The sequence below is a fragment of the Elaeis guineensis genome, chromosome 3 (assembly GCF_000442705.2).
Source record: "Elaeis guineensis isolate ETL-2024a chromosome 3, EG11, whole genome shotgun sequence".
Classification (NCBI taxonomy): domain Eukaryota; kingdom Viridiplantae; phylum Streptophyta; class Magnoliopsida; order Arecales; family Arecaceae; genus Elaeis; species Elaeis guineensis.
Window position 1 is genome coordinate 123286957 of NC_025995.2, and position 21300 is coordinate 123308256.

Below are 21300 nucleotides of genomic sequence, written 5' to 3' on the forward strand. Positions count from 1 at the left end.
TTTATGCGATTACAAAAACGCGGCATACAAACAACTAACCATAGGTTCCAAGATGGCATATGGACAGATGAGGTCGAACACAATTAGTACAAGATACTTTACCGGACAACATTGTATGAGAACAGAGTGACCAAAAATTGGTGCGTAAGAGTATGAACGTGAAAAGATCTCCAAAAAGAATTTAAGGATATGATAATCAGGCACCGCTCCCTCAGTGTTGACATCTGCATAATTCTGGAAGCGTGATTGCTTGAGAGTCAGGAATGCATGATTTAAAACAGAGGTCCAGACATGAATGCAAATTGAATCCTGTGAGCAATACAACCATTTGAAGTAGAAGTGCCTTCCCAAATAGTGATGATAGGGAAGTGAGCCTGGTATGTAAATTGTAATCTTAAACTCACCTAATGTGATGATATTAGTACAAGGTATTCCAATTATATCCAAACCCAAACAGAAATCCAGGTTGATCTGATTAATCCAGCCAAACCTTTGGGTAGAACGAAAATTTTGAAGGATGAATAATAAGATATCCCACTGCGCTACACCAGCATGCGAAAACAGGTAAAAAGAATAAGCATCTGCCGGATTATGGTATGCATACAGGAATATATATTGTTCTTTCCATATGCTTGAGGCCGAAGGTACCATCAATAAAATAAGCATGGAAGATGATGAGTTTTTGAAATCAGAACCAACTCTGTGCCGAAGCCGTATCTCCATAATTGTTTCCAATGTAATTTCCCAATTAAGATTGTCCTTGCACTGACGGCAACAGTGAGTCAGTGGCTGCATATATAACATCAGCTGATAGCATTCATAGACAAGTTGATTAGAGAAACTGCTATCTGATGGGTATAGGGTACCACCCACCCTATGAAAATGAGTTTGACATATCTTAATACCTGCAAGAAAGAAATGAAAGGTTAGTGCAAAACACTCCTTTGTTCCTGGGATATTCTTTCTTTTCATCATCCTTTTTTCCTCCCATAACTTTTTCTTCCTCAATTCTTTTTTCTTTTCATTTTTCATTTTATCATTTTTTCTCCTTCTTTTGTTTTCTAGCTTCATAACCCTCCTTATTTTGTTTGCATTTTGTTTTTCACATTTTTTTTCTTCCTCGATTCTTTTAAATACTCTCCATTGGCTTTACAACCACCAATGCATCTCTTCTGGAACACTTGAGAGACATTTGATATTCTCTTCTGTTGCCATTTTTCTCGAAGATCAACAAGTCCTGCATATCTGGGTATGGTGATAACATCGATGTAGATAAGGATAGAGAGTAGATGGATTGTTGTTGCAAGCTGCTCCGCCGAACTGAAGATAGTGGTAACTTTATAGATATAGTGTCCATAATGCTTTTGATTTTTGACCACCGAAGATCGAATTACTCCAGCCGTTGCAAAATACTTCCTTCCAACACCATAAGAACAATTGTACAACAAGTAACTGCAAGGTTTCATCTGAGTATTCCACAGATGTTTTGAAGCAAGATTGATTGACATGTCCAGAACCAACCCTTTACAATAATAGGTTTCACTTTGATCAGAACCCTCCCCTCCTGTTGATATTTTATACTTCCATTTCTTCCCAGCAACATTGGCGCTGAATAAATCCATCCTTATGTCTCCTACGCAATGCTTCATAACCAGAGGAGCAACCTTGATTTTGTAATGGTCAGGGTGTATTATATTATGGGATGATTTGATAGATGGATTGTGGTGAGATGCAGGGTCTACATGAGACGTACTTTGGCACATGTACTTAATTTTGGTGCCTTTGTCATGAAGGTTGGCCTTTGAACAGACATAATAAGGCAGCATATGCAGTAATACTTCTGCATTGATGGATCAATGACGGGGAACTTGAACTTTAGAAGCATCTACAAGGAAAAGATGCAAACAGTGAAAATCTAATTTATACATCGATTTTCATTCAAAATCACCATCTAAAGCTTTATTGGCAAGATAATCAGCTACCTGATTTGCCTCACGATGTATATGATTTACCTTGAAAAAAGAAAAAGATGATTTCCAAACTGATATATCGTGAAGTAAAGATAGATGTATATCCTTATTTGTATTTACAGTTTGAATCCAAGCTATTACTGTGGTGGTGTCTCCTTCGAGAATGATGTTTGAGGCATTGTATTCAGTTTTAGTAATTTTGAGCTCAAATCAAGCAGCAGTTAGTTCAGCTGAAGAAACCGGCATATGAAATAACAATTTACCTCCTGTACGAATGATTTTTGCATTATGATCTCTCAGCACATAATCTGCAGCAACTTTGTTAGCATGAACAGAAGCATCAAAATTTTATCTTTATTGTTCCATAAGGAGGAGGTAACCATGTAACCGTGTGTGAAAATATTGGTGATGATGTGGAAGACAGTGTTATCCCAGTGCCTATCTGAAACAACCAAGGTAGCCATAGTGACAGTGTTTCTAACAATATGGTATGAAGTGCAGCGTACGTTGTTTGATGGTCTTCTCTCTAGCGGTGGCCATCCATGGATGCATCGTACTACTGTGGATCCCTGAGGGCTGGCCATCCATGAGTGCGGACGCACTGACGAGGGGCCTTGGGGAAAGATTATTAAAATCACGCATGTCTAGCTTCCGTTCCTACGCGTAGCTTACGCGCTTCGCCCGTTCCTGACTTCCACCGCGTTGCAGACCGTTTCAACTCGCAGGGTCCGGAACTCGCGTCCTTCGCTCCTGATGCTCGCCTCGAGGACGAGTTCGAAGGTTCTATTTCGATCTCCTCCGCCACCCAGCTTTCTCTCGTAGAATAAAATCCTTGATCTAGGGTTTCCGCTTCGGGAACGGCCATGGAGTCCGATGTTCTTAGCTAGCGTTTCTTGCCGTTTTGAGTCTTCCCGGATGCGAATTGGACTCGAGAGAGGTCTCGCCGGAGTCGGAGACGGGGGAGAGATCTGGCGTTCACGGTGGAAGTTCGTGCCAAGAAAACGGTAGCCGAGAGGAGGAAGAGGCCAAGAAATGATGGGTTATTTGACGCTAAAGAAGAAAGAATTTATATTATGTGGCGGACCCAAGCATAGAGATCGCTTTACGTGTCAGAGTTTCCAACCGGACGGTATGCCTTTCTCTTATTCCTACGACGTGTAATGTATTCGTCCACATTCTTGTTTCTCTCTCTCTTCTTTACGTTTTTCTTCTCTTTTCTTTACGAAAACTGGGATTTTTTTTTTCAGGGACATCTGTTGCAGGGCTAACATGGCGGCGCTTCCTGCTCTCACGGCATATAAAATCTTGTTCGCCACATTGGGTTGCTTCATGGTGGCCACTCTCATCTACACTCTCGCCACCGATGGTTCTCCTTTCCGCCTCGAGCTCTTGACCCCGTAAGCATTCTTTCGATTTTACCATTCTAATTATCAGTAAGCGTTTTTTTTTTTTTGCCCCTCTTTTTTCCTCGTTTCTTGGATACTACGCAGTCTAGAAAACGAGTTGAACACGATGAGTGAAATTGAAGGATTTTGATACTAATCATGAACAGAGAGCGTGAGTGAGAAAGAGGTACAGTACAATCGCTAGTTTTGCAAGTTGGGTGATGTCCCCTTGTATCTTTTGTGTTTCTGCGCTAGGATTGAGGGTTCAAGATTGGGATTTGGTCATCTGTGTCGGTTTTTTTTGGTGTATAAAAGATAGCAAGCATTTGATCGGATCTTGTCAATGTAAGCGGTTTCGGAGAATTGATAATGAAGCATTTTGAGGAGAAAGGCATTCAAGGGAACAGATGATACTCTTGGTGTTTATTATTATTATTTGAAGTTTTTTTGCTGTAAGACATCTCCTGTTCATATTTTCCCATCTTCTCATGATCTTAAACTTTTAACTGGAATTGCTAATTATGGTGCAGTTGTGAAGGAGTTTTTGTCATGGGACAGGATTCTGACAATATACTCATCATTGCAAAAATTTGTGACCTCCTAGATGTTTTTGTATCTGGTGAGGTCCACAAGAATAATGGCCCAAATTTTGTATTATGTGCTTTCCATTGGCCATTTGTAGTAAATTCTTTTGTCAACCCACATCTCAATGCCAAGTTATGTTGGAAGGTAGGAAAACTTGCTCCATCATCTTCCACATGATTGATAATCCACTTGGATGATTGTTTATGAATGGAGAATGCAGTTATGGCAGCAAAGTTATGGTTCTTTTTTTCCTGCTACTTCTGTTTTCTTTCTTTGTTGCTTTTGTTCCTCATATTCTGCCTTATTGATAGTTGCCTGCTGTTATCAGGTTGTTAAAATTTAGGGTAAACCCCATATTAGTCCCTCTGGTTTAGTCTAGGTTCCACTTTAATCCCTCTAATTTTAATTGTAGCAATCAAATCCCTTAGGTTCTCTTTTAGTCTCAATTAAGTCCTTCTGCTAGTCCCCATGGAAGGAGCTAACAGAAATTAATAAAAAATAATTATTTACGGCTGACATGGCAATCTTTTGAAATAAAAAAAAATGATATGGCACTTAATTATTTACTTGCTATCATTTTTGTTATGTCATATATTTTTTTTTTAATTTCAAAAGACTACCATGTCAACTATAAATAATTATTTTTTATTTATTTATATTAGTTTCCATCCATGGGGGCTAACAGAAGGACTTAATTGAGACTCAAAGAGAACCTAAAGGATTTGATTGCTACAATTAAAACTAGAGGGATTAAAGTGGAACCTAGACTAAATTATGGGGACTATTATGGGGTTTACGCTAAAATTTAAGAAAGCTAGTTGGTGTGTTTGCTTCCCTCCCTTTTTCTCCCTTAATTTTTCCCCTCTGATTCACAAGTCTGATTTTAAAAGAAAGCTTTTTAACCTCTCTTTCTTTTTTTTTTTTTTTTTTCTCTGAAAGCATATCCTTGATTTTTCGCTAGGCCAAAGGGGGGGGGGGGTGGGCGGCGTGCGGGGGGTGTGTGGGATGGGAGGAGAATAATGATTTGAAGGCTTTTTAAGAGTATATCTGGGCATAATTTGTTAAAATATGGGAAGACCAAGGAAATTGGCAGTCCATTATGGCATTTGATATATGCATTCAGATTTCGGGTTGAGTTGTGAAAGATTCACCCAATTGGTTTTTGGAAGTACTGATTTTGAAGAATGCTAGAGAGTTCTAAAATCCAACTAGATTTGAAAGAAGTCTGTTGATTAAGGTGAATCTACATTTTTAGTTTCTAAAGGATCAAAATACAGAATAATGGACCTGGTAGGATGAAGTGAGGCTACAGTGATCTTTGAGGTGTCTGCAATCACGGACAAGGTTTCACCTGTATAAAAATGTCCTAGATTACATTGCATTTTTGAATTTGTTGGAACAGAAGATCTAATTGATACTCTCTAAGGACATAGGTTGACTTGATTTAATATCATTGAGCATGCTATGATGACAAATATATAGAATGCTTATGTATTATGTTGATTGTTTGAGATTTCACTAGCATACTGGATGTGATTTCCTGCATCTGCTAGGATTATGCTTCTATATTAAGAGGGCCAACCAATCTTATGGGTTTTAGAAGATGCCGTTAAAGCGTGATGGGTGGGGGAAGGGGGATGTAAAGCTGTACCGCAATCCTGAGGAAATTTATAGTTTATATATAAAGGGGGAGTACATTGCTACCACTTTGAGCAATCTGAACAAAAGTGAAAGTTTTAAAATTGAAGAGTTGCTCAAGAGTGAAAATTTGAAGTAGAGGGGATAAAAACAATTAAGAAGATATTGGACAGAATAGGATGATGGCAATACTAGAATATTTCATTAAGTTTCTCATGGCTAGATAGCAATCTGAGTAGAAAGGCTGAAATTGATGGTTGTCCACACAGAGTGAAAACACATTAAGAATTGTGGATTTATATAGATTTTCATTTTAGAATATGTTGATGCCTAGACCTAAATCTGAAGGATAAGACTGCTATCTCACCTGTGAAACTAATCTGATTTGTCAAGTTCTCAACTGCTATGATGCATGCAAATTCACAGGATGATGTCCCATAATTCTGGTTGCCGGTTCATATTATTTCGTAAAATTTATCCTCCTTATCTTCCTAAGTTTGATTGTACAATCTGCATGGTCAAATCATAGTTATCTTAGTTATGACAAATTACAAATGTTGGTCATCATTTATTAACAAGCAAAATATCCATGACTTGAAAAAAAAATGATATGATGAAATCATCAATCTGCTAGAAAATTCATGAAAGTCAGGATAACATGAAGAGTGCACAATACTGAAATAAGAAAATACAAAAAAAAAAAGGGTTAGCTGTATAACTTGATATTCACAAATGTAGAAGCATATCACTGTAGCATGTGGATTTCTTTAATTCATGTAAGTTTGACTGCCAATATTCTCTTGAATCTATCCCAGATGAACAGATAAGTTTAAAAATTCATTCTTGGAAAAAGTACATCGCAGTTAGTCCTCTTGAGGGAACTAGATGACACTGGTTTCTCCAAGATCAAATATTGAATAGACAGAAGGCCAAGTAACTGAAGAATATGATAAGGCAGCACCTTATAATTTGGACATTTCAACAGCCTTGAATGGCTTCCAGTGATGATGTGCTGACATGTGGGTTTGACATCATGTCTGAATGTCTATTCAGTAAGATGGAAAAAAAAAACGTGATCCTTTGGGATTTTACACCTGATTCTATGATGGATTAGATCAAGGAATTGGGAACAAGGGCAAAGGTTTTTACCATAGATGTAGAGATACCATAACTGAGACCTATAACGTACATGAATAATCCTACAGAGTTCACCAGCAAAATGGTTGCGAATCACCAAAGAGGTTGCCTCTGTCCAGTGCTGCTTGTTTTAAACTTGTACAGTTTGACTGTTAAAAATTGGTAAAACATCTGATCCACCACTTTGGCTTACAATTTGAACACACCTTTGCTAACTTCATTGTTACAATGTGTTTGCAGCTGTTTGCTTACATTGATATATGTGTGCACGCATACTTGAGTCAAGTTTGGTTGTGTAAGTTATTATTGTATGTGCAATTCTAAATCTTTATGTTTACATTTGATGCTTCACAAACTTCTCTAGGTGGATGGCTGCAACTTTGGTTGACTTTTATGTTAATGTGGTGGCTATAGTGGTAAGTCCTAAAACTTGTTTGCTAAGCTTCAAATATTGTTAAGTTGATTTCTGATAACTTAACATGCTTATCTTCTTCTTCTTCTTCTTTTTTTTTTTTTTGGTATTAGTAGAAATGTTACCTCATAATATTGATAACACGAATAACCGGATAACATGTATAGATGATAAGTATTATATATGCAAGAAACATAGTTTTAATGGTTGCTCATACTAGTCTTTTCAGGTATTGAATTTACATAAGTATCAAAACCTCACCTTTATTATTTCCTTATTTGATTTTCTTGAATTTGGACTTATTAAATGGTAATGAGTTTCAAATTTGCAGGCTATAGTCCTTTATGAATCTTTGCCCCTTGCATGTTGATATCAGCCTTTTGCAAAACATAAGAATGAAAGGTGATAGTGTTTTTATCCAAGAGTGCAATGCGCTGCTTTTCTGTCTTCTGAAATTTGACGGGCTTGGATTTTTAGGAATTCAAATTCTTAGTGGAATTTGCCCGCTCTTTTCAACCTTATTGTATGGGGAAGGACATGATATTTTTGAGATGTGTAAGGCTGGTGAGGATGTCATATCTATGTACTTCACCTTCCTTGACTAATGGTGGTATCACGTTGTGTGGTTGGAACATTAACTCACAAGCAGTTGGTTCATTTTGATCGTCCAGGCACACAGAATTGATGTGGTTTGCAAGATTTGTCCATTGTTCACCATGGAATCAGAATCCAGGCCACCTTTCTTATGCAACGCGTCTTATGGAGAAAATTATCCTCTATAAGCAAGTTTTGTTAGGCCAAGCATGCAGAATTGATCTTGCGGTTTGCCAGGTTTGTCTATTGGTCACCTTAGAATCGGCTTCCTGGCCAACTTCAAATGCCTTATGCAGCACTTTTTTTAGAGATAATACCCTTGACAAGCAAGTTTGAAACTGAAGATAAAAATATTACTTTTAGGAGTCAATCCCTTTAGGATTCAGATGAGTTGCTCCTTCCCACTGCTGATGCCACCACCAGCACCACACACATCTCTAGAAGAAGAAGAAGAAGAATGTTGCTGTAAAGCTGGATTAATCTATGGATTCTTGCTACTTAACAAGTTTAGATCACTAATACTTTCCTTTTTTGTTACTAAGAATAATAATTGTTCTTAGTTTTATGATTTACTGTTGTATGAAAGCTAGATCCTTCTTCCATGCATGCTTAGCTGATGCTTAATTAATCATTGTGTTTAAGATGCCAGTTAATAATTCTGATTAAGTGGTTCTATCATTTTAATGTTCAAGCCCAACATATATTGCATATTAACAGAAACAATTAACAGAAACAAGTGTCATCCTATACATCTATATTACCCTTTAATTTGCCTGAAATTCCCACACTCAACACTTAAGACATCCATATGACACTCAGACACAACTCCACAAGACTAGCACATAGATATTGAGAGGATCTGGCACTTGGACACACATGTGAGTCCATGTCCATATAACAAAGCTATTTATCTGCTATTGCTTGCGTACCACCGAAATAAATTGCATGCAAGACATCCACTTCTCTTGATTAGTAAAATCCATCATTGTTCATAACTTCATATAGTTGATGAAATGCTGCTTTTGCTAGTTGATGAAATGCTGCTTTTGTCCTTCAAATTACTCTGTTCATTAGAGCTTGAACTTTGAAATTTCCATTTTTTTTTCCTGAATATTACTTCATATTTTCTTCCATCAACTAGCAGAAAGGTTCTCTTAGTTGTCATCATTTGGTTCAGTTTTCTGGGTAGCTAAAGATCTAAGTTATGAATAATGACCACCGATCAGTGAAAATCTAAATTTCTTGTTGTTACAAAGTTCTATTAAATTCCTAACACAGATGAATTGGAGATGAAGATGTTCTAAGGATGAGAAAAGAATGCTCAAAAACATTATTAGTGCTCAGCTTTGCGGAATTTTTGCATCTTAGAGAGAATTGAGGAAAACAAAGAGGGATTGCACATTGCATGCTTGATCGTTCATGCCAATAATTGGGATGTCTGCTTAATATGTTTATAATTAGCCAGAACTAGTAAAGCATCTTCTTCAAGAACAATATTGGGTGATGCTTGCTCCATTCCTAATTTCCTTTCTGACAGGAGTATTCCTTTATACAATGAGAAGGTAGAACATAGAATTAAAGCAGAACACATTAAGAATGCTTTATGACTGGTTAAATAGACAAATGAATGGATTAGATCAATTCAGTGAAGGGAAAACTAGCCAAAGCTTTAAGAGCCTATTCTCAGCAACTGATCCCAGTGCTGTTTTGCTTCTTACATTTTCCCGCTATTTTGTTCTGGCACACTGACCTAAAAGGGTGGCTGCTGCTTCTTCTTATCCTGCAACTGTTATTTCCTAACCTCTGCTCCAATTTCAATGGTGTTAGGTTGAAAATCCAAGTGATTCCAGATCTATATAGAAAATAAATGAGAAGACTGAAAAAATTTGTATTCTAATATGGAAGTGGAACACCATTCCTGTTGGACAATATGCTTCATGAGATAATTATTAGCTTCAAATTTTATCAATGGAAAGGGAACATTTTGTTACTATCACAAGTTTTAGGTGGTTCATCTTTGCAACTAAGGATAACCCCTGACCCCACAACCACAACAAGAAGTGAATATCAAGAAATCCAGTAATTGATTATCATGTTGGCTCCATTTTGCTCATCAAGCCAAAAAACAAAATAATAAAAGGTTCCATTTTAAATGATGAGTCCAGTAAGTTTATTTGGAGTGTGAAAAACATAATATGCCACTTAAACATCCTGATTCTTGTGAGACTAGAAACGAGCAACATAATGAGATTTGTTTAAAAATTTTGCTTCTCCTTGCCAAATAGCACAGCATTTAGTCATACCAACTCCTTACCATCAAATATCCTCATCTTTCCCATATCTAGCTTGCATTATTTTGAATTAAACCCATGGTGCAGTTTTTTTATATAGGGAAAACAATTAGTGTAGTTGTAAAACTCTTCCTGCATACTCCTCCTGATCAATCTGTTGACAAGAAAAAGGTTCCTTTCTTTGCATGGCCACTCTTTCTCCAAAGATTTGCCATGCTGGAACCGGACCCTATGCCAGTCAGTCGATGATATGGTTTGGTATCCCCCTGTATCGTTCCACACCGGATCTAAACTGACGTGGCAAAGAACACGAGGGAGAGGGAGAACTAGAGAGAGGAGGGGGGAGAGAAAGAGAGGGAGATAGTGGAGATGCCAATAGTGGCCACCGGAGCGCTGCAGAGACCCTTGAATGATTGGAGGAGTAGGGAAGTCCGAATCGAGAGAGCAAAGGAAGGAGAGAGAGCGAGAGGGCGGGGAGGCCGGTGGAGGATTGCGGAGGCCCGAATCCTCCTCCCTATCGTGATTTTAAATTTTTTTGTTACTCACAGATTATTTGTTGGCAAAATTAAAAAAAAAAGTGTAATTGAAGTTGGCTTCCCTCGCCAAAAAAAAAATGAAACAGGGGCGGAATGCCGACTCCACTTGATGGCCCCCCGCCAAAAAAAAAAAAAGAAAATTGAAACATGGGCTTCCACCCTTGTTTCGATTGTCAGGCTGCAGCCTCTAGTGCCCTCGATGGGCCTCCGAAGGCTCTATCTCCCTCTCCTCTCTCCTTTTCTCCCCATCTCTCTCTCTCTCTGTCCCCCCCTCTCCCCCCTGCCTCCTTGTCGGCCTTCTAGCAGGTGCAACGGCCCTCCGGCGGCCTTAAGAGGGTCTCTCTCCCTCTCCCACTCCCCCCTTCTCTCTTTTCCTGTCTTTCTTTCTCTCTCCTGCCGGTTGTCTGAATTTCATGTTGGAACTGTACCGGTAGGCCATTGGTATTGTTTGGCATGCCTTGAATCATCTGGGTCAGGGTGGTTCCATGAACCCTACTTTCTCCTTTTATCCATCGAATCCAAATCAAATTTTTTATTTATTTTTTATTTTTTTCCCAATTGTTGTGATCACACTAAAAGGAGGTCAAACTATTAGAAGAGATAGAGCAGCAAAACCATCCGGTTTGCAGGCTCTTTTTGGGATTCATGAAAAAAGAAGATACTTTTGTACTTTTGGTAGATGTACACCTTTTATCAAATTGCCTACTTGTTATAATAGCTTGGATTTAGAAGGGAACATTATCATGTCTGTTATGCTCTTTTCTACTCTTTCAGGTTTGGGTTGCCTATAGAGAATCAAAATTGATCCATACGGTATTATGGATAGTTCTGTTAGTATGTTTTGGCAGGTATCCTTCTTATTCCTCCTTTGTTTCTTTTCCTTTTTTAATTTTTTTTGAGTTAGTAAATGTTTCCTATTTTATTTTATTTGTCTTATACTGAACACTAAAATGCTCAGTCTCATGTTGATCTGCAAGTCTAAACGTGTCAAATCAGTGCAACTCAGTTATTCATCAGTCATTGAAATTTAAGCAAACCAGTGTATATTCTTAATCCTATGTGGGCATAATGACCTTTTCTCCACTATTATTGCTGCAATTGGACTTTCGGTATTTGTCTTTCAAACATCCATGTCTTATCTGCTTGCAGTTTTAGGTTCTTTTTTTTTTTAAAATATAACTTTCTGTATCTTCAGGAATGATCATTTTGTCATCTACCTATCCTTTTCAGCTGCCTGTTCAATAATTAACAAAATTATGTGGTTTTTGTTCTTAATATGCTATGACATTCATTTTTCACTTTTCAAAGGATTTCCAATATTTTAAACATGTTCTGTTTTTATGCTGATAGAACGTTAATTGGCCTTTTTTGAAGTGTCAATCAAACTCATTCAGCTTTTACTTATTTTTGTATCTCTTATATGTACTCATTTTTTGGTAGGACTTATGCATACTTCACTCAATAGTTTCCCTTCAAGTTCCATCTCTTCTTCATGTATACCATTAATATATTCTTGGGTTAATACATTTTTCCTTTTCCTCTTGTAGCATAGCGACATGTGCATATATTGTCAAGAAACTATTCGTTATTTCCCCTGCAGATGTAAAAGATCCTGTGAGTCGTGTCTTGTTGAGGTATGACATCAGCTTATAGACATGATTCTCAAAAAGTTGATTTTCTTTGCGCATTTCATCTACCTTTTCTTACGATGATGAAGCTTATTCAAATCTTCAACTCATTGAATATTTCATGTACAACTATGTGCACTTATATAATACATGCTGTACAAATAATATCTTTAACAAGCCAAAATAGATGGAATATGATTTACCCTGATGGCTCTGTTGATGTAAAAAATTTGTGACGTTTAGATCATACAACATGTTCTTTAATCTGTTTGGTGTTATTATTATTATTTTTTTAAGAATTGAAAACAGGCATTTGGTTTTGGTTTGCCTCACCTATTGCTTATTAATGTTTTGGGAATTTATGGACTTGTGAACGGTATGGTTATTTAAGAAATTTCTTTTATGACAAGTGCTTATATTGTTCTATCATCACAGTTCCATGAAACTATATTGCAAAGTTTACCATGCCTTCAAACAGGCATCTCTTCCTGGGGGACTGGATTTGTTAAGCTCATTTTGACAGCAGATTAACTGATGTACTCTATATTTTTTCAAATGGAGCCCACTGGATGCAGAAAGGTTACTTCGACCATATATTCTTGGTGTCTCCAACACGCAACTCAAGCAATGGACAATTTTCATATGTCCAGTGACAACAATAATGGTTGAAATAACTGGACAAGCCTGTCAAAATAAGGTGCCACTAAGACATTCCAACATCGGATATAATTATAGGCTTCCACCCATAATCAAGTCAGATGAATGGGCATAACCCTTGCAATATAATTCTTGAGAAAGGGAAAAAAAACCTTAGAAGTGTATTCTACACATGATCCAGACCATATTTATTTTATTGATGTCTCAGTGTGTAAATCAAAGATATTTAATATAGAAAATTAATTAAATAATGATGATACAAAGTTCCCATGTTGTATAATATATGGATTTCTCATTTCTTTATCAATTGTACATCAATAGTTCAGAAAAGAAGTTATGGTTTAAGGATATGACAAAAACTTCTTATCAGCAGCCTGATTCTATTATTTTGTTTTTTCTGTCATATTTTAATATGAGCACTGTTAATTTTCTTCAGGAATGATGATGAATGTAAGTTAAAGTTCTCTTCTGTCATGTTTGGAAGAATTCTTTTCAGTGTCTTGGGTGTGCTTGTATTGGCAACTGTTGTCTCTACTATCATTATTGATGGCTTTCCATTTCAGAAGGAGTTGTTGACACCGTAAGCTATTACTTGCTTCCCTTTCTTTATTTCTCTTTCGTTTCCAAGGTTGTCATTGAATTTTTGTTGATGGCCCAAACTTGTTTCTACTTCAAAGAACACAAACATAATACATATAGAATAACATAGAGCATTGCACAGAACTAATCCCATGCCAAGTACCTAATAACAAATGCAATATCAGTAAATATGAAAATTATGAGAACATCTTAGCATTAAGAAATTAATTATATAAATGATTAAGAAAAAAACTTCTTTCTTTTCAGTTTAGACTCTATAGAATGTCGAGCTCAAAGAAGTGATGTTTGTTTTAGGGTTTGAAAACTTGGTTTCAGTTTTAGTTTTGGCTGGGTTTATGAAGTTTTGGTTTCAGTAGTTCAGGTTGTTTTGGGAGTTTTGCTCCAAGTTTCAGAGTTTTGACCTCAATAAAAAATTAAAAATAAAAGAAAATAAAAGAAGCCAAGAAAAAAGTAAGCAGATAACGTTTCAAAGCATTTTGTGCTTAATATATTCTTTACTTTAGTTTTGACAATCTTAGGCTGACATAGTACTGCTTAGGAGTGTAACTACATATGCTAATTTTTGCAGTGAACATATTATATGTATAATATGTCGATAATTTCCTTCTTGAACTTCAGATGCTGGAAAGTTCATTAAATTTACCAGTTGTAAAGCCTTTTCTTGCTGAGTACATGCAAATCTTTTCTTCATTTTCAAATAGAACTCAGTTACATTGGATTCTTATGTTTTTGAAGTTAAGTGACTTTAATCATCTGCAGGTAGTTAAAGAATGTTCCCTGTTTTATATAAAAAATGGATGTTATATCTTTGAAATGTGTCATATTTGTTGTTCAAATTTTTGTAATATGCTGTAATAAGGGCATTCTTTTGGATATCTTGTCCAATCAAGATTATGTCCATTATCTATGTCATCTCTTGAATCAAGAAAAGGAGGGAAATTATTAAAATATAATATATATAGCCTGTGTACTTAAATAATAAAGAAATGAGCTCAATATTGTTGTAATCACCAACTAATATTTAAAAGAAGCATCTATAGGTAGTGTTGGTCAGCTTTGGCCGAAATTGGTTGAAACCACCAAATCTGGACCGAAACCTGTCAGCGTTGGCTGAAACTTGAGTGAAACTAACTGAAGCTGAAACTGGGGATCAGTTTTGATTCAATCTTTGTTGAAATCAATCAGTTTTGGCTGAAACGGATCGATTTGGCCAAAATATAAAAACTTGATTTGTCCTCACTATCTTAGTTTTGGTAGCATCTTACATTTATCTTTAACTTTAGAAGCATTGTTGGTATCAAATTTGGAAAGCTGATTAAGTCATCATATTCTAATTGTAATCATCAATATGTTCCTGGACTTTTAACATTATTTCTGACATGGAACCCTAATGATTTATGTTCTTGCATGAACAAAATTATGTGGCTTAAATTGCTCTCAATATGCTATGATTTTTGATTCCATGCCTTGCTATTTCTAAAGCAGAACCTGTTGTTGCAGCTTTTTCTGTGATAACATACATAACCTATATATTTTATGGGTGTTATTGCTTGAGTGGTGTTTTTATAGTCCTTTTGTTTATTGTCATTCTTGTGGTTTTGAAAACACATGCTTCTCCTTGTACCCTCTCTGTGAGTGTCGGACAATGCTTGGCTGACCACTTTCTGGGTCAGCTGATGTCATATCTTTTTCATAAGCATGACATCAGCTGAGCCTATGAAAGACATTCAAATTTTTTTTTGTGAATCCAGCTGATCTCATGCTCATGAACATGGTATGATTCATCAACTTTCTTTGGGACTTGTCCGATATAATGACCTACCTACCATCGGTCTCTCTGTTTATTGTTATATGTGGAGGTATGCTAGTCGATCCTAATCTAAATTATTGCTTAATAATTTTGCAGGTGGATGGCTGCAACCTTGATTGACTTTTATATAAATGTTATTGCTATATCAGTAAGTCATGACTATATATTACTTTTATCCTTTTTTCTATTATTTTTAATTAGAAACCTGAATGAGCAAGTGGATGCTACTTGTAACTCCAGCCCTTCAAAAGATGGTCTCAGAAATTATGATGTATGTTTTTTGAACTTATAGTTCTTCAAAGAAAATAGACAGGCAAAGATTTTACTTAAATAATTGGGAGCATGCTAAACTTGTGGGCCATTCCTCGTACACTAGCATTGGTTGTCATTTTTCTTTTTGAAAATTGTTGACTACTTCAGAAGCTGGGATAACGTGATTTGTAGAATCGATTCGTTTAGATATTAAGATGCATCTCAGTTTGAAGAATGCAGGGATCCCTGTCCTAATACCTGAGAATGTAGAAAGATGGTTCATCCACCATTCTTTTACAAATCTTAATTATTAACTGATCTTGTTGTGGTTGTGCATGGAAAGCTCCTGCTTTGGCTGGAATAATGTTAAGCTTGACCAAGTTTCTTGTAGATATTTCCACTTATCATGCTGCTGCTTACTTGATAGTGGTCCTTCTCAAACTGCCAAAAGAATCCCATAGCCTTATGCATGGTTCAACCATAATATCCAATCTTCACCTTCTAAACGACCTCCATTGCTGACCTAACTATGTGATTCCAAATTAATAATGCATGCCTAGTTGTGCCAACCCGTCAGTCACCTGTTATTTTCTAAACCTTACCAAAAAACTGATAATAACAAACTGCAAATAGACTACAGTTGGTGAAATGTATTTATCAGTAACCATTTATCAGAATTGAATGAAGACCTCCACCTAACACGTTTCACCAATACCTTGATCCATATTCTCGCTACCTTAAACTATCAAATCTGCCAACCTTCTTGTTCATTTGACATAAATTTTTTTTTTTCAAAGCATTTATTACAGATCTTGACAGAACTCCAATATAATGTAGCTTCAAGCAAAAACTTAAGAATTTTACTTGGCTTCATGAGGGGGGTCTCAATCGAGGAACATCCTCCAGTCTCTAGAAGGTTGATTTGGTGAAGTATGTACAAGCTGTAAACTTCCTCTAAACACTTATTTTCCTTCCAAATGGAGCAAGTTGTAGGTATGACTTCTAAAATGTAAAGGTCAAGCCTGTTCCCATAAGTGGCTTATCTTGTATTCTAGAAATGGAAGGTCCTTCAAGATGGTTACATGAATGATTCTTAGATGCTTTTACATTTTAAAATTTTATGAGAGCTATGGTTCATCATTTCTAGAGTAAGTAGCTATGGCATGATTCTTTGTTTATTTTTTAAGCTATTAGGTTCAGACCACATTTCCTTCAGAAATTAGAATTGCTATAACTGTCTCTTGCTTCTATATTTGCATAAAAATATCTGCATATTATATGCTTTGAAGTTTTTTGTTACTTTGAACCTGATGCTTCAAGAGTTCTTTTTACAAGACTGTTTCAGAAAAAAAATGTTTAGAAAAAATGGTTGATTCAGTATGCACTTGGCACCAAGGTATAATTATATTAGGTACAAGCTTGGAGTATTAAAGTTGCAAGATATATATGCATGTAGATATTTTTTGATTATGTTAATTTGCATATTACCATGTAGATTTCTATGAATTTATTCTAGTTAGAGCGGGAAAGAACATGTGCTCATGTATGAAAATTTGTTGTACAGGTGTGGGTTGCTCACAAGGAATCAACATGGATAAGTGCATTATTTTGGATTTGTTTGTTAATATGTTTTGGCAGGTACTTCTCTTAATGCAAGCTTGATAATGCATTTTATGGTCCCAAAATAGGCTATTAGTTTAATTAATATAAACTGCATCTTGTGAGCAAACAAAGCTGTTATCTGTTGATATCCAAGTCTTCATCATCCTGTAAAATTGGGGTCAATGATGGAGGCTTTTTTTAATAAGATGGACATCATTTTTTTATCCATAATGAAAAAAGACCACAGAGGACTAAATTTCTCTGTCAGTATATAATAAATGATGTCTGTTGTTTGATTATGGGGAGTATTGTTAGAACTAAAAGATAATGAGTTCTTGGTTATATTGGCCAAGATATCAATATTGAGTTCTGGAACTCTTTAACAAATAAAAGATACTTTGCCTAATCAGCTGATATGAAGAAAAATATCTGTCAATAATATTGTAATCTCAGTTGAGATTTTTGCTTTCATTGTAAAATGGCTTACTTGATATCATCTTATCACCTCAGCTATGTATTAGATTTTATTGATTTATTTTCTCTGAGATTTTTGGGACCAATATTTTTTACATCTCAAATAGCCATAAACACAAAACATGATCTCGTCTGAGATGAAATTATTGGATGAATATTGTCTCAAGTGGTTGAGCTTGTTGTATATCTAATGTGTGTGCTTGTGTCTATTCAGCGTTATATACTGTTATTGGTACTAAATTCTCCTTTTCTTTTTAGCATTGCCACATGTACGTACATCGTCCTTCAGCTGTTCCAGCTCTCTTATCAAGACTCAATGTACCATATTTTGTTGGATTCTCACAGCAAGCATGGAAGTACATCCTCCAAGTAAGACAGAACTCTTGTGTTTTATTGTACCATCCACCTGGGTTCGATTGTTGTTCCATAAACCTTGTAATGCTTGTCATGTACTCATATTGTTATACAATTATCCACAATGCAGAACCATCAACTTAAACTTGTATTTACATATAAAATTCATTTTTAGCCAGCTATTATGATCCAAGATTTAAAAGAATTGGCTACACGAGTGTGTTGACTAAGAATATTTTCACTAGGCTAACTGATGGGATTGCTTATAGAACTGTAATTTAGATTGTGCGCCAAGAGATTTTTTTCTAGTTTTAAATCTTTAAAATACCATGTCTGTCTGTTGATTAAAAAAATAGTTATGCATTACTGCAGATTTTTTTTTTTTTTGATGAAAACGGGAGGGACGTCCATCTGAATATTTATTAATATAAAGTTAAGTATTTATAGAGGGCTTTGGAAGTAAGGTTGAGAACGAGACGGAGCGAAGAAGATAGCTGGGCCAGGTAAAGAACCCATGCAAACAGCTTGGTCAGAAGACAGCAAAGCCTGAAACAGTTGGCAATATACATAGTGTTTTGGAAAAAAAATCCGTTGATGCTTCTACCATTAAGTGCCCATCATACCGTCAAGGCTATGATCAGATTTCAGAGCAGCAATCGCTGGGTCGAAATCCCTCATCCTTTCGGGGAACCAAACCGACCTGTTTTGGGGAGAAGACACGAAGTGGTTGTAAGTGGCGTTTGGGAGAGAGAGGCTTCAAAACGAAAAACCTCCTATTCCTTTTCTTGTCGGAGCGTCCAACAAGCAACAGCCACACTAGTGTTCCAAACTCCTTTTTTCTCCTGACCAGGAAGAAATAAACGTTGTTCTTCCCAGAGTTGGATAATGGTGCTGGATCTGAAATCCATATTAAGCCGGCCCGCGATACTTTGCCAAAGATTTCCAGAAAAAACACTGGAAACGAAAAGATGCTTCGTTGTTCCCTTGTGAGAATCACAGAGCAGGCAATTGGGAGGTGCCTGAAGATGCCCTTTTCTTTAGATTCTCTGCGGTGAGAATGTCATTACTGTAGAATGTTGTGCAAATTGTTTTTTATTTCTCAAAATGTAGAAATTGATTTCTTTGCAAGGCCCCACCTCCGTGGTCACCATGACCTCGAGTTGTAGGGGGCAGGACATCACTCATGTCATTGGCAATCCTGTATCTGACGTGAATATACCCAGGTCTGAAACGGAACTATATTTATTCGGCACTATGATTAAATTATATTTATATCTAATAATTTAAAAAATTTATATCCATCTTTTTGAGATTTATTTTAATTTAATATTTTAACTCATAATTTAATAGAATGTTAGTCAAACCATTAACCTTAAATGAAATTCAAATATCATGTTAGAAAAAAATATAAAAATAATCAAAATAATCTTAAGCAATATAATAACCATCCAAGAATCTAAGAAAACTTATGCATCATCCTCCCTTATATAAGGATAATTTTGACTTTTCATATATGAGGTAAATGGTTTCACTCATATCATTAGTTTAACTAAATATAAGTATAGGTTTTACAAACTATTAAATATAGGTATAATAGATATAAACCTCAAGAAAATCTTTATAATTTACTCATAAAAATATTAATAATGGAGAATATATTTCTCATTTATCTGTAGTAAGCTAGTCAGATAATTATGAAAGTTGGATAGAACAAAGAATATGAGCTAGTTAGGTTAGGAAATCCAAGGAAAAGTTTCTTTTATGACCAGCTAGTAACGGAGAGGTTTCTTGGAAGATGTCTGCGCAGAATTTTCTTTTGATGTATACGTTTGCGTGGAATTATTCAAGACTTTTCACATGATGATATAGGCTTTTAAATATCGGACAAGCTGGTGGTAAGCATATTTATATTTATTTATAATTTGATTATTCAAAAATTGTACTGACTTCAAATATAATATAATGGTTATGCTGGTTTTTGGATAACCATGGGCTGTCGACCACCGCAAAGAAGGTAGCCTAACCTAAATAGGACGAATGGTTTTGGACATCAATAAAATAACCTGACGTGTAGGAATTTAGGACGTGAAGGAGAAAACTTTAACCAAATGGGACAAACAGTTTCGGACATCAAGAAGACAATCTAATTGGAAGAAATTTTGGGCGTCAAGTACACAACATAATGGGAAGAAGTTTAGGGCATCGAGCTCTAAGGGAGGAATGGGAATGTTTACCTATCATAATGCAAGGAAGGGACCGGCATAAAAGGAAATAACATATTGAGAAAAATAGACTACGTCGGGTGCAATTTTGGGAGGAATCGTGCCGTGCGATTTTTGCTGTGAAATATGGATTGAATGTCTATTACAGGGACCATGTATAGGGATATCTTTGGAATTTTTCAAAAACTAAATTGTGGCTTAGGGATTGTGTGTCGTGGGATTCTGTGATGGAGGGACTGCGAGTTCAAGTCCCAGTCAACGAGAAGCTTTCATTATAGCATGGTCAAAGAAGGGACTGATAATAAAATCCCACTAAAAATATTAATAATGAAGAGCATATTCTAGGGCTATCTACAGTAGCTAGATGAGCTAGTCGCCAAGAAGCCATGGAAGCCGGATAGGACAAAGAATAGGAGCTAGTCGGGACTATAACCCATGGAAAAGTTTCTTTCATGGCCGGTTGGTAATAGAGAGGTTTCTTGGATGGTGTCTGTGTGAAATTTTCTTGGCACGTATATGTCTGCATGGAATTATCCAAGACTTTTCACATGATGATATGGGCTTTTAAATATCGGACAAGTATATATATGTATGATGCTAATCATATTTATGTTTATTTATAATTTAATTATTTGAGAGTTGTATTGACTCCAAATATAATGGTTATTCTGATTTTTTGATAGGCATGGATTGTTGGGCATATCAACAGCCTTCTCGGAAGCCACCGACCACCATGAAGGAGTTAAACTAAACGAGACAAATGATTTTGGACGCCAAGGAGATAATCTAATGGGAAGAAATTTAGGGCACGAAGGAGATAACTTAAATCAAATGGGACAAACAGTTTTGGACGTCAACAAGATAATCTAAGTGAAAAAAAATTAGGACGAAGTACATAATGTAACGAGAAGAAATTTAGGATGTGCCAGGCTCTAAGGGAGGAATGAGAATGTTACGCCGTGTGTGATTCTGGGAGGAATCATGCTGTACGATTTCTGCTGTGAAATAGGGACCGAGAACATCTATCAGAGGGGACCACGTATGGGGATATCTTTGGGATTTTTCAAAATCAAATTGTGGCTCATGGACTGTGTAATGGGATTATGTGACGGAGGGATCGGGAGTTTAAGTCAACAGAATGCTTTTATTATAG

The 21300-nt window shown here is 36.2% G+C and overlaps 1 protein-coding gene and 1 long non-coding RNA gene across 6 annotated transcripts; one reads left to right on the top strand and one right to left on the bottom strand.

The window, feature by feature from the left end:
• Window positions 1–264: 264 nt before the first annotated feature.
• Window positions 265–2616, bottom strand: LOC109505688 (uncharacterized). The gene is made up of 2 exons (XR_012140243.1): window positions 2477–2616; window positions 265–1885 (listed from the first exon to the last, which is right to left on the bottom strand). It is a non-coding gene; the product is annotated as an uncharacterized lncRNA (long non-coding RNA).
• Window positions 1727–18103, top strand: LOC105040372 (uncharacterized). 5 transcript variants are annotated; one of them, XM_073254797.1, is made up of 11 exons: window positions 3293–3367; window positions 7080–7131; window positions 7459–7529; window positions 7605–7710; window positions 7799–7958; window positions 11323–11396; window positions 12096–12182; window positions 13270–13413; window positions 15340–15391; window positions 17060–17133; window positions 17830–18103. In XM_073254797.1, exons 3-11 carry the CDS (start codon window positions 7472–7474, stop codon window positions 17942–17944), a joined length of 870 nt encoding a protein of 289 aa, XP_073110898.1. In that variant the 5' UTR covers window positions 3293–3367; window positions 7080–7131; window positions 7459–7471; the 3' UTR covers window positions 17945–18103. The 5 variants fall into 5 exon arrangements, with proteins under 5 accessions (XP_010915163.1, XP_029118984.1, XP_073110899.1 ...); XM_073254796.1 differs by having other exon boundaries at window positions 3291–3367; window positions 7459–7710; XM_010916861.4 differs by lacking the exons at window positions 7459–7529; window positions 7605–7710; window positions 7799–7958 and adding an exon at window positions 1727–3099 and having other exon boundaries at window positions 3218–3367.
• Window positions 18104–21300: the final 3197 nt, after the last annotated feature.

What these genes read in the sequence shown, in the direction of transcription:
- LOC105040372 (XM_073254796.1), top strand. Translation starts at nt 7,472, where the DNA reads ATGAATCTTTGCCCCTTGCATGTTGATATCAGCCTTTTGCAAAACATA. An exon ending in GGTGAGGATGTCATATCTAT is followed by an intron (nt 7,711 to 7,798) that starts GTACTTCACCTT and finishes TTGATCGTCCAG; the next exon opens with GCACACAGAATTGATGTGGT. An exon ending in TTGATCTTGCGGTTTGCCAG is followed by an intron (nt 7,959 to 11,322) that starts GTTTGTCTATTG and finishes CTACTCTTTCAG; the next exon opens with GTTTGGGTTGCCTATAGAGA.